The 13,031-nt window shown below is 38.3% G+C and overlaps 2 protein-coding genes across 3 annotated transcripts in view; both read left to right on the plus strand.

The window, feature by feature from the left end:
* The first annotated feature begins 1,466 nt into the window (after nt 1-1,466).
* Nucleotides 1,467-6,721, plus strand: clic3 (chloride intracellular channel 3). The gene is made up of 7 exons (XM_036139809.1): nt 1,467-1,571; nt 1,762-1,860; nt 2,406-2,515; nt 5,399-5,524; nt 5,614-5,720; nt 5,824-5,999; nt 6,111-6,721. Exons 2-7 carry the CDS (start codon nt 1,825-1,827, stop codon nt 6,273-6,275), a joined length of 720 nt encoding a protein of 239 aa, XP_035995702.1. The 5' UTR covers nt 1,467-1,571; nt 1,762-1,824; the 3' UTR covers nt 6,276-6,721.
* Nucleotides 6,722-8,468: 1,747 nt separating this feature from the next.
* The window catches only part of pnpla7a (patatin-like phospholipase domain containing 7a), a 30,462-nt gene continuing 25,899 nt past the window's right edge, over nt 8,469-13,031 (plus strand). For both annotated transcript variants that reach the window (XM_012871118.3, XM_036139810.1), the window contains exons 1-9: nt 8,469-8,595; nt 9,012-9,060; nt 9,191-9,265; nt 9,484-9,571; nt 9,673-9,755; nt 10,578-10,678; nt 10,779-10,919; nt 11,010-11,169; nt 11,545-11,625. In XM_012871118.3, the coding sequence (XP_012726572.2) occupies nt 9,013-9,060; nt 9,191-9,265; nt 9,484-9,571; nt 9,673-9,755; nt 10,578-10,678; nt 10,779-10,919; nt 11,010-11,169; nt 11,545-11,625 (777 nt within the window). In that variant the 5' untranslated portion in view covers nt 8,469-8,595; nt 9,012. The remainder of the gene's footprint in view (nt 8,596-9,011; nt 9,061-9,190; nt 9,266-9,483; nt 9,572-9,672; nt 9,756-10,577; nt 10,679-10,778; nt 10,920-11,009; nt 11,170-11,544; nt 11,626-13,031) is intronic.

Consider the following 13,031-nt stretch of genomic DNA (forward strand, 5'->3'; position numbering starts at 1 on the left):
TGTAAGAAACGACACAATTTATTGTAAATAAGCCAACAAAGATTGTTGCTCCTACATGTGAATTCCTAAGCACGAAGTCATTGATGAGCGACAACCACACACACACCCTCTTCACTGATGACACCTGTCTGCTTGAGTTATACCTTCTATGAACGTTCTGATATTTTGGATTGCCATAAAACACGATCCTCTTAGCTTGCATCCTTGTTTTTCTTTGTGTCGCTCTGCTTTTTAATTTTTTTTACTTTTTCTTCCTCCTGTCATCAAGAAACATCAAGTAAACGCCTTTAACATGACAAAAGAGTTTTAGAGAGTTTAAAAAGGGGGCCAAAGCTAAAGGATGGCTTAAACAAATTCTAAACCAATGAAACCGAGAAGAATGTGGCAAGGATAGCAACAACCAAGGGAGAGAGAGAGAGACAGACATGCCACAACCACAGTTTCATATTCTTATGAGATTAATCAAACTAATTTTAAAAATGTTTTTTTTTTTTTGTTTTAGCGCAAAGATTTGTGAACCGGAGCATTATTGTGAGGCAGATCCATTCACAGTGCCTTGCGGAAGTATTTATACCTTTTGCTTCCTTATTTTGTCACGCCATGTCATGTCAAACTGCAAACTGCTTTCTTGCTTTTGTGACAATGCTGCTTGAAAATAAATCTTACACAGTACCCTTTTTTTTACTTTAAGTGGTGCCACAATTATGGGGAAAATGCATTTGAGAGTTGAGCAGTAGAGTTGAATATGCGGGGTTGCTCCCTTGAAAAACCAGCCAGACTCTCTCTGCCAGTGACCAAACCCAAATCAGCTAACTTTTTCAAGAAATCCATTGTTGGGGGGAAAAAAAAGTAAAATCATTGCCTTGTGAAACAGCACAAAACTGACGCAATTAAGCAACGCATTGTTTTGGTGAATCATAAATATCTCATTAAACAAATTACAGTTTGTCTTTGTAACCTGACAAAATCTGAAAACACGTCACTCCAATGTCTATGCACATATTGGCTCAAACTAGCAAAAGGAGCTCTCCATTTCAGGTCTAGAAACCTGTAATGGTACCAGGACCCTGAAGCAGCATATAATGAGTCCTCTCATTGTGGCACATGCTCAATCTTTGGTGATCTGAGGCAGGGAGGCCTTTTTCTAGGTACTTCTGGAGCTGATCCTCAGCAGTTGTTGCATTTCTGTTTGCTGATCCGTCAAGAAAGCGCTCTAGTGAGTGCATTACGATTAGTTGTAAAATAAACACCAGTCATCATTGGATTTACTGGGAAACTCTGATACGCTTACACTACACATTGCACATGTACACCATTTTAAAAGAAGGAATGACAGGGCCAGTGTTTCAAGACTGAGAGGGCCTGATTTCCTCCAGACAATGTGGTGGAAGGCAGAGTCAACAGATCCAGATTTGCTGGTCAAACTTGTAAAGCCAGCAGAGAGGGTGTACACACCTCCCATTTCAAGCTATGGAAGGTGTGGTGAGAGGTGAAACAAAAAACAAAATAATAACAGCAACAGGCGCAGTGAACACTGGGAGGAGGAGGAGAAGAGGAGTAAAACAATTCAGGTAGAGTGAGTTCAAAGCAATGTTTCTGTGCTCTTTTAAAGTCTCTAATTACCTGTGTAGGAACAACTTGCAGGAACGCACCTTACTACCAGTTTTTCAAGAACTATGCAAGTGCGTCGGAGCGCATGTGTCAGCTGACAGATTACCACATCTTTACAATTGCAGTTTTGCTTTATCTTTGCTCGAACAGAAACAAGTCGCCGTCTGGAAGCATCTAGGATAGCTGAACACTACCAGAAAGAGAGAAAGGAAAATGGCTGATGTTCCAAAGATTGAGCTCTTTGTTAAGGTAAGATCAAGAAATATATATGAATCTATTTCTTATTAACACAAATGATTGAAATACCATAACAGAGTCTGTAGAAGGAAGTTTTAATATCTATTTCCTGGAAGTAGCCGCAAACCTTTTATCTACTTAACAAATCTGTAGTCATTATCCTAAATCTATAATTTTCACTGTTAGCTGTCGTCGTTCTCTTTTGAAGGCAGATCTCAGAGAGGTTCTCTGATATGTTTTTACAGATTTTCTGGTGGTTAGTAAGTTGATGGGATTCAGATCTATTTCGGTATAATGCAGCACAGATATCATGTGTGAATTTAATTATGAATTACACAAATGGTGGGGATAAACAGTCCTAATCCTCCACTTCAAATTTGCATTTACAGCTGTCTTAAATGGCGAAAGCAGTTGAGAATACCTGTACAGGTGTCTACAGTTTGTTCAGACACAAGCTCTGGCTTCAGTATCAGTGTTGCAGCCTGTCATCTGTCATTTTAGCATTCGCTCTTCACAAATGTAAGCGATCTGTTTATGATTTGATGTCTGTCTGTTAGGCCAGCGATGATGCTGAAAGTGTTGGAAACTGCCCTTTCTGTCAGAGGCTCTTCATGATCCTTTGGCTGAAGGGGGTCAATTTCACCCTGACCACTGTTGACATGAGGAGGTAAAAGCTCATTTTTTTCACATGTCCTCATTCTTTGCTTGGGTTGTGCCGCAGTCGCCACTTGACAGACATGCCACAAAAGTATTTCCCAGGGACGGCAGTAAAAAGAAAGAAGGTAGCTAGAAATGTAGTTGTCTGTGTTAGTAAAAGTCTGTCTCTGTGGTGCATTTCTTTGACCGATGTTTGCCTCAGAGGTCGACTGGCACCCCCACACAACCACTCCTTACATAGACATAAACTATATTCTCAATTGTTTGGTTGTTATTAATGTCTGGGGGTACAGTCCTTATTTAATTAGGCATCTGTCTTAAAATCTTGGTTGACTTTTTATTGATATGAATCAGAAACATTTCTTTAAACTGTCTCAAACCTCAGTTCTCCAGGGTGTTTTCTTTTAGGCGTGTCTCTATTTAAAAACAAATTGACTGGAGGCTGTAGACGTAGGATTGTTGTTGAATATATTTCGATCTATCGTTAATACTACTTTTAATTATGGCTGTATTGAAAATATGACTGCACTGTGGTGCAGTGGGTAGCACTGTTGCCTTGCAGCAAGAAGGTTCTGGGTTCAAATCCTGGGCCTTTCTGCATGGAGTTTGCATGTTCTCCCTGTGCATGTGTGGGTTCTCTCTGGGTACTCTGGCTTCCTCCCACAGTCCTAAAACATGACCGTTAGGTTAATTGGTCTCTCTAAATTGTCCTTAGGTGTGAGTGTGTGCGTGAATGGTTGTCTGTCTGGACACCTGGACTGGTGACCTGTCCAGGGGTACCCTGCCTCTTGCCCAGTGAATGCTGGAGATAGGCACCTGTGACCCCATGAGGGAATAAGCAGGTCAGAAAATGGATGGATGGGTGTATTGAAAATATGGCTGCATTGGGATTTAATTTGAAGTTTCTTGATGTGGAACAATCAAGAGGGGGATTAAAAAAAATCACCTGTAGGATGCCATTATGTATTACAAGACTAAAACAGCTGTTGGTATATTTGAGTTAATGTTTTAGGACATCATCAATCACATCTGACAAAAAAAGAAAAGAAAAAACTTACTAGAGTGTTAAGAGCACAGCAAAACCAGCATACAATGCTTTGGTTGGATTGGAAATTATAAAAGCTGTATATGCTGGGTTACATACAATACATTTTTGTAGCTTTTGTACAATTGATTCCAGTATCTAAGACATTCCACCGTGGCGTTTTATTAACCCATATTTAGATTTATCTTTGCATGAATTCCTACACAATAAAAAGCCTATTCCAGAAAGATTTATTATAGAAAATCATTTCAATAAAAAACTGTATAAAGCTCAAAAGACCCAGAATCAAACAATGCTGGAATAGCAGTTTATAATCCATACAACAATATATGACTGAAAAAAACAACAGTATTTCAGCTTTTTTAAGCCTTAAATCAAGTAATTCAACAAGGAAATGTATTATTGATTGGATTTATCATATTCTGTACAAATTTCACACCAAAAAAGTCACAGTAGAAGTTGTCAGGATTCCTGCACACGTGGGAGTAAAAAGCAAAGAAGAAGCAGACATTCTTGCCAAACAGACATTTTTATCTAAAAACACAGAACTTCATATTCTACTGAGTAAAGCTGAATAGAAAATAATCATTTAGCAGGAAATATTAGGAAATAAATAATACATGAAGACATTTTCCAGCACATGCAACATTCAAAAAATTGTAGCATATTCTAGGAAAGCAGAAAGCAGAAAACAAGAAAAACAAATAGGAAACCGAAGCAACAATTTACACAGGCTCACCAAATTTGACGAAGACGGATTGGTGAACCTTTAGGCCCTCACATCCAACTTATTATCACTTAAAGGTCACACTCTGACTGAGTATTGTTTCTGATCATGTCCATTCCTATCTGTCTGTAGTGTACCCATCTTATTCCAGAAGTACATTGCACCAGTCTATCCAATCCATGGTGTGTGCACCCTACACATCTGCAGCAGCTGTTAGATGCTGTCGTCACGTTCCCCTAGAAATAGTAACTCTCCTCTGTTTCTAACTTCCTCTGACTGAGGAAAAGATGTTCTACTTTCATTATTCTATATGTTACAGGCTTCTAAAATATGTTGACCCTAGTCCTTAAACTTTAGCCCAATTTAATGGTATCAAGTCCAACAAACCCCACAGCGCTTCACATTACATTTAGTCATTCACGATGGTGAACGAAAGTGTCACTGTCACTAAATTTAAGATTTATAAAAAAAAATAATTCCAACATGATGCAAACTTTACATGATTGCAAATTTTCTGTGCAAAAACAAAATTATTAGACAAATGTTCTGCTATCCATCTTCATCCGGAGCACATATTGTGACAAACTATGTGGTCCAAGTTGCTGCATTTAAAAATCTGCACAAGCAAACATCAGCACCATAGTCAAGCTCTTCTTGTCTTAACGGTATCAATAATAGCGAAGGCTCAGTGGCACTGGAATGAATGCCTCCCCTTACTATCAAACTACACCCTAGTTTTACGGATAGTCTTGGATGAGATTTAGAAACGTACTTTACATTTCACCCTGTGAGTTTAGTATTTGTTTTATCTGAGAAAGACTGCTATTTCAGATTGCAAATGCAGTATGATATTTCTGCTTTTGCTGTTCAGGCTTTGTTGGTTGAGCATAGATTGGATGTTTTTGTTTTAATATTCCAAGATATAGTTTACCAGTATAACTGTTTAGGCTGACAGCTGAGGGCTCAGTTCTTGTTGACCACATGATAATTGTTCTTTTGATTAAGCATTTTTCAGCTTTTGTCTTAAATATAAATGCATTTTTTAGATAATTATCTTAACTATATAAAAATATTTTTCTTGCTCTATAGCTAAATCCTTCTTGGTTCTTGTCGTGTTGCAGGGCACCAGATGTGCTGAAAGATTTGGCCCCTGGATCTCAGCCTCCTTTCCTCCTCTTCAATGATGAAGTCAAAACAGACACTAACAAGATTGAGGAGTTCCTGGAGGAGAAGTTGGCCCCACCAACGTAAACAGAGTTACCTTTAAAGGATTTTTGTTGCATCACAACATTAAATCCCAATCTAAACTCATGACATATTAATTCTCAAATTACAGATATCCAAAACTCTGCTGCCGGTACAGAGAATCCAACACCACTGGACAAGACATCTTCAGAAGATTTTCTGCATACATTAAAAATGCCAATCCTAAGCTAAATGACGGTAAAGAAAATTCCTAAAAAAAGTTTTTAAACTGGCTGACAAATGACCTCCTGATGGCAAAAAATCTAGGAAACTTTACTAAAGTCTGTTCCTTGTCTTCCAGGGCTAGAGAAACAGTTTCTGTCAACTCTGGTCAAGCTGAACCAGTACCTTAATTCTCCACTCACTCATGAAATGGATAAGAACCCAAATATCACCGAGTCTACACGCCTCTACCTGGATGGTGACACCTTCACCTTGGCAGACTGTAACTTGCTTCCCAAACTCAACATCATAAAGGTAAAGAAACAGCCTTGCTCGTAATATGTTCACCCCCATAACAAACATGTCTTGTCTTATGGTACCAAATAGATTTTTTCTCTTAAAATTATTATTATTTTTCCCTATTAGGTGGTGTGTAAGGAGTACCGTAACTTTGACATTCCCAGGGAGCTGAAAGGTCTGACCCGTTACCTGGATAACGCCTACAAGCAAGATGAATTTCGGTACACATGCCCAAATGACTTTGAGATCCTCAATGCCTACAAGCTTGTGGCCAAGTACCTGGCCAAATAGACCATGAGTGAATGACAAACTAACAGGGTTGTTCTGTTTTTAGTATTTATCTGCTTTAGTTGATCCTCTCATTTATCTTTTGTGCTGACAGGCTGTGTGTAGCAGCATTGTTAAATTGTATGTGTGCTTGAAATGGATCTGTCTTGCAAATGGGACCATTTTGATTCTGTAAAGTTACCTGCATTATGAGTAAAGATGAGGCACAAATACGTCATAAACAGCAATTCATCTGCGCATAGCTTGAAGGTTTATGGTTATATCGTTGCTGTGTTTACATAAATCAGTATTTTGCATTCAGTTAACCAGTCCTAAATAAAATAAATGAATATGAGTCAATGCTGTATTTCAATGGTTTCAATGTTTGCCTTTGATGTAAACTAAAGTTGAATTATGCATGGTTAAAAATATACTGTGTTCAAAAATAAAGGCTGCATGATGCAAAGAAATCATGGTGTTGATGGATTTCATTTGTTGAATTTTATGAAAAACATACTAATACTATTTTGGAATATACATTGAATGACTGTCAAGTTATTTTTTGATTGACAAATTCAATCGTAATGCTGCATTATGATATTGTAAAAGCTGCTATTAGCCTAAAGGATGGTGTTACCTACTGCTGGCTACTGTTGATAGCTGATATGAGCATAGCATATACTGTAAGGCAAGCTATAGTTACTTAGAATAGAATAGAGTAGAAATCAAAACATGGTATTGGTAGTATTTCTAGCTCATGCTGGCATATTACATAACCTTGGACAGTGAATATTCTCATGTTAGCGACAGTTGGCAAAGCAGATAGTGTTAGCTACGATTTGCTTACAATTTATCTGTAAATTGTTAGCTAATGCTAGCATATTAGCTAATGTGAACATACTATTTAACTGTTTGATAACATATCATGGTCACTGACAACAGCATGGAAAGGCTATCTTGTTGCGGATGTTAGCATTTTTCAAGAGAAATTTAATAAATGTTGTATTGAGCCAACTCTGACACTCGTACCTACAATACAGGGGAACCAACAACTTTGGAAGTTCACCAATTTATTAAATAGTCAGCCTATGAGAGTATAAATATATCACTCACAGTCAGAAGTGTGATTAGCCACAAGCTATGTGGGGGTGATAGCAAACATTTAGAAGAAAGTGATCTAGGTGGACAGGTGAACTTTATGGCCTAGATGAAAAAAGTCTTGGAACAGATGGAAAACCAATACGGCAGATCACTCAAAACATATCGTTCACATTGTGAAACATGGTAATGGCAGAATCATGCTGTGAGAATGCTATTCTCCAGCAGGTACATGGAAGCTTGTTAGAGTTGTTAAAGCTAGATACAATTGTTGGGGGAAAAAAACAACAACTGTGTGGACGTTAATCACCTGAGATTGGGGTGGAGTTTCATATTCTAGCAGAATAATGACCTTAAACATACAGCCAGAAATAAAGTACTGGCTTAGAACAAAGCATAATGCTTGGATATGAAAATTCTAATTAAAATTGAGACCCAAGTACAACTGAGAATCTGTAGCAAGACTTGAATTGTTGTTCACAGGTGCTCTACAAACTCTCTAATCTCTCCAATCTAACTGAGATTGTGGCTTGCATGTCAAGCCTGTTTATTTGTAAAACATGTTTTAAAAACATTTACCCATTTTTTCTACATAATACTTATACACTGCTTTCTGTAGTTCTGTCACGCTAAATCTAAAAAAAAAACATAGAGAATAAAGTTGGTGTTTGTAAAGTAACAACATAGGAAACCTTTACTCTGCAGGGCACTAGAATAGAATAGAATAGAATAGAATATTTGTATTCATAAAACCTTAATTATGCGTGGTTGAATTAATAAAATGTAGTAAAATGTCACAAGTAGCTCTTTTTTTCTTTTCTTTTTTTTTTTTTTTTTTTTTTAGAAATGAATGACCCAAGACTGAAATACTGTAATAAAAGATTGATGGCGGAAATGTGTTTACCACTAAAAAACAGCAAATACATGTGGGAGTATTTGGGCTTTGCGAGAGTGAAAGTCTTTAACCCTAGTTAAGGTTAGCCCGAACATGTAAACAGAGTTCACCTTGCTCAGAAGCCCAGCCTTTTAGCTGAAAATAAGAATGACTTCCCTGGCCGGTTTAACGATAGTGAGACTGGCTGCATTCCGATTGGATACCTGCTTCAAGCGAAACCAAGGCAACAGCAGATAGGGGCGGGGCAAAGCAGCTGACAGCATAAAGAAAACTTTGTTAGCGTGTTGCTAACCAATTTGGCTGTTCAGCGATGTAAATATTGGGAAACAGCACCTGGGAAATCCGCTAAAAGTAAGCATTTTTCACTCCTAACTTGACAGAGAATCGGAATGGTTAAATTGGCTGTTAAATTTGGTTGTTTTGCTTCACTAGCAAGACGGTTCAATTCCTGGTTATGCAGCTGCTAGCTAATAATAACCCAAGCTAATAGTGTTTTTTTCTCCCCCTAACTACGACAAGTAAGCATCAGCTGGCAGTCGTTTTCTTTGGCTAATTACTCGAGCATAGCATTTGCTTGTTTCACGAAGCTAAACATTCCGATCCAGCTTCCTCTTTTCGGTGATTTCTTTCCATTCCTCCAGCGCGCAGAGAAACCTCTCCGCGACGTGGGGTTTTTCTCCTGTTAAAACACCGACATCATTTCTCCTGTAGATCACGTTGCGGATTAGATCTGAGACTAACCACTGACGTGTATTCTTGTTGCACAGGATGGAATGTGCTGGAGACAAGAGAGAGCTGTGTCCATGGCCCAGTTCGGTATGCGTGCAGCCCAACTTCTTCCTTTGCGTACACGACAGAGCAGACAGTCATTTGAATACTCTCATCAGTTTTTGCATGTTTCATTAAGTGTACGTGAACGCTGGTGCTAATCGTGAATTCTGTTTAGATGCTGATGCACAGCAGGAGTGCTCTGAAGGCACGAGTGCAGCAGTTCGTGGAAGAGAGGATGCAAACCACGATGGTATGAAGTAACAGATTCAAAGTGACTGGCAGCACTGTTCATACCAGTTTGCTTCTTATTTCCACTGTTTTATCCATTGCCTGGACCGTTGTGCATGAACAAATGAACTTATAACTTGGTTTTGTATTTCATGTCGGTACTCTAAACCTACTGCAACCTCAAAATCTTCTTAAAATGAACATGCATTGTTTATCAAACCATTTCTGGTGTCTGCTTAGCTTACAGGTGTACTAATCGGAGCGGCCGTCGCCGTCTCCCTGATTGGGATTGTGGTGCTCTTCTTTTACAGAAAGTTCAAGCTTGCTCGTGAGTCTTCCAAATTCATCCTGAAATTCATATAACGGCCCTCTGATGCAACCTTTATAAAAGTGTATCTGCTTTTTTTACATTTTGATTCTCTGACAAAGGTGAACAGCAGCCTGGTGTGCCCCAGTATCGTTTCCGAAAACGAGATAAAGTGCTTTTCTATGGAAGGAAGATAATGCGAAAGGTTATTTCTATTTACATTTTCATTGCCAGGTCTGAAAACAGATATTTTCACTCTGCTAGATCACTATAGTTCTCTTATTTACTTTCGTCTAGGGACTCCTGCCCATGTTTCTATATTTTGACTTAAATAACTGTAGATTTCTCTACAGCGCTTAGTAAAAGTGTTCAGACCTCTTGAACGTTTGAGAACAACCACAAACTTTAATGTTTTTTATTTGAACTTTGTGATAGATCAACACAGGATACATCACTTCATTTTTTTCTTAAAAATGAAAAACCGCAAACTATAGCGTGCTTGTGTATTCAGCCCCTTTAGACCGATACCCCTAAATGACCCTGTCATAGTCCAGACTATGAGAATTTGTGGCAAAAACCTGAAAATTAATGTTCACAGATGTGCTCCATCCAATCTGACTGATCCTTTGATCGTATTCAAAGAATATTGGGCAAAGCTGCTGGAGACATGCAGCAAACGAATGCCTTGCAAAGTATCCAGGTGTCTAAGAAATCAGGAAAAAAACATCTTGTTTTCCTTTTATTCCACAATTAGGCCTTCCTGTTGATCTGTCACATAAAATGCCAATAAAATACATTTGATATTTGAAGATGTAACAGGACAAACTGTGAAGAAAAAAGAAATTAAAGGCATATGAATACTTTTACAAGTCACAGTAGAAATGACTATCTTATTGTAAGACCAAGGGTTACTGTGCTTTGATGTCTATATTTATTCAATTTGCTGTTTTAGAGCTTATCAGTAATTTGGTGTACGCCTCAAAGACAAACAAACTTGATTGTTTTCTCTCTTCCTTCCCATTCCAAGGTCCAAACACTTTCCTCTACTCCTCCCCACTCCTCTTCCTCAGTGTCAAAGCAACCGCAGCGCATACGCAAAAGAACCAAAGTTCTGAGCATAGCTCGCAGGTTTGCGGCATTCATACATTTTATTCAACGTAAGAAAAATGATTCTTTGGCCTTGCTTTGTATAATTATGGCTTTTGAATACATTTCTCTTTTCTAACAGAATCCTGAGGATCCGTAAAGACCCCCCCACTCTGCAGCACAAGGAACCACCTCCATCTTTGCTTGAGGCAGATCTGACAGAATTTGATGTGCAGAGCTCAAACCTTCCCTCAGAGGTTCTATATATGCTAAAAAATGTTAGGTAAACTGTTTTACAATATCTCGACCTTATATCCTGTAGCCCCCCCTCATGGATGCTATTATGATGCTTGTGTTCTCATACTTATTGTAGGGTCTTGGGTCATTTTGAGAAGCCTCTGTTCCTGGAGTTGTGTCGCCACATGGTGTTTATTGAGCTGCAAGAGGGGGAAGTACTTTTCAGACCGGGGGATGACGACGACAGTATATACGTGGTCCAGGACGGTCGACTTGAGCTCTGCGTTCAAGAGACTGTACGTGACTAGCAACTACCATTGGCCCTATTTTGAATAAGTACAGAGATAAAGTGGTTTTAAGTTGGGCTTTTTTAATACAGTCATTTGTTTTCTTATGTGCTGCTGTTATCATTTTGCACAAAGCCATTAGATAAGTGTTTGTGTTTGAACTTTGATTTAAAAATGACTGAGAACTTTGGTGAACGTGAACATTTAAAACATATGAACAGCAGAGGGCACTGAAGTTGCATTTAACAATATACATATTTAGGTATTCTGAAATGCAGTTATTTTTCATGATGGCTTTGGGGGACATATTGAAGTAAACATTGAACAAATCCTTTAATGTATGCATGTCTTTTTTTTTTTATTATTTTTTTTTTTTTTTTTAAGGATGGCACGGAGCCGGTGGTGAAGGATGTGCACCCTGGAGACAGTGTCCACAGTCTGCTCAGCATTCTGGACATCATCACTGTGAGCTCGTACTTCTTCTCTCGTCTTACACCAGACAAGATTCTGTCCTCATTTGTGATCTCTGATCTGACTCTTAACAGTTCAGTTAGATCGCCAATGTTCCTTTTGAGTGAGCTAATAAATGCACGTATTCACTTTTGTGTGACAGTTTTATTTCCGCTCAGGGATCAGAGGTAACCGGTTTATTTAACACCTCATAATGTCAGGATGTCTTTCAAAGGGATAATCTTGTTATATTGCATAATCTCAGGGTGGAGATTTTACAATCATGGTTATCTATTTCCGAAGTGGAGATTGAGACCATAAAATATACCTCTGGGGGGAATTATTAAAATGGGGATAAAACAGGCTTAACCCACAGTTTGATAACAAAAGAATAATTTGACTGTTAAAAATACAGAAACGTTTTAATTATCCCAACTACATACACTGTAAATACAGTGCCTACATCGCTTTTGAACTCTTCCACTAAACTTTAATGTGTTTGTTTTGATTTTATCTAATAGACACTATTTTGTCCAATTATTGTGAAGTTGGGAGGGAAATGATACATAACTGTCAAGATCATCTAGAGACAGGGAATTTTTGCCCTTTCCTCTTTCCAAAACTGTTCAGGCGACCCATCAGTCTGGGTCGAGAACATCTGTGTACATCGATTTTCCAAGTCTGGACACAGATTTTTAAATGAACTGTGGTCAAAATAATGACGTATGTTTAGGGCCATTGTCCTACTGAAGGGTGAACCTTTGCCCTGTATTTAGCGCCACTCATCTTCCCATAAACTCTGACCAGCTTCCCCGTCATACTGAAAAGAAGCATCTTACTGCACACACTATGTTTTACCGTGAAAAGGGTGATGAGCAGTGTCTTCTGCCACGCCCATGGTTCTACATGTCGGCCTAAAAGTGCAGCTTCTATCACATTTATTCTTTTTGTCCCCTAGCTGGGCTTGTATCGATCTGCAAATAGAAATTATTGGGATGTAGGTATCTATACTGAGAATAATATGACACTCACTTAGCTGACTTCCACAAGTTGCGCTGGATGTTATTTGGAGGTTTCAGTGCAAAGAGAGCTAAAAGCAAATGCACAGCCGAATTTTAAGGATTTTATTTGTGGTTTTGGGTCACATATGAAATCCCCAATAAAATCTCAGCTGTGCTTATATATATGGTTACACAAGACGTTATTTGTATTTTTATGCAGTCACTTGCTCCATGTGCAGTTCTGAAAGTTTAACTTAGATCTACAGATTAATGGAATACGATAGAATAGTCAGGTTGAAATTCAAGTGTATCAGCAGCAAAGCTACAAACATGAAAAATAAGCAACAATGTCGCAAATTTTATTTATTTATTTATTTTATATATATATTTTTTTGCAACTGAATCTGGTTTCTCTCTTGG

This window comes from Fundulus heteroclitus, chromosome 8 (genome assembly GCF_011125445.2).
Source record: "Fundulus heteroclitus isolate FHET01 chromosome 8, MU-UCD_Fhet_4.1, whole genome shotgun sequence".
Lineage (NCBI taxonomy): Eukaryota > Metazoa > Chordata > Actinopteri > Cyprinodontiformes > Fundulidae > Fundulus > Fundulus heteroclitus.

Coding starts and splice junctions, on each gene's coding strand:
- clic3 (XM_036139809.1), top strand. CDS start 1,825: ATGGCTGATGTTCCAAAGATTGAGCTCTTTGTTAAG. Junction 5,525..5,613: donor GAGAAGTTGGCCCCACCAAC/GTAAACAGAGTT, acceptor CTCAAATTACAG/ATATCCAAAACTCTGCTGCC. Junction 5,721..5,823: donor CAATCCTAAGCTAAATGACG/GTAAAGAAAATT, acceptor CTTGTCTTCCAG/GGCTAGAGAAACAGTTTCTG.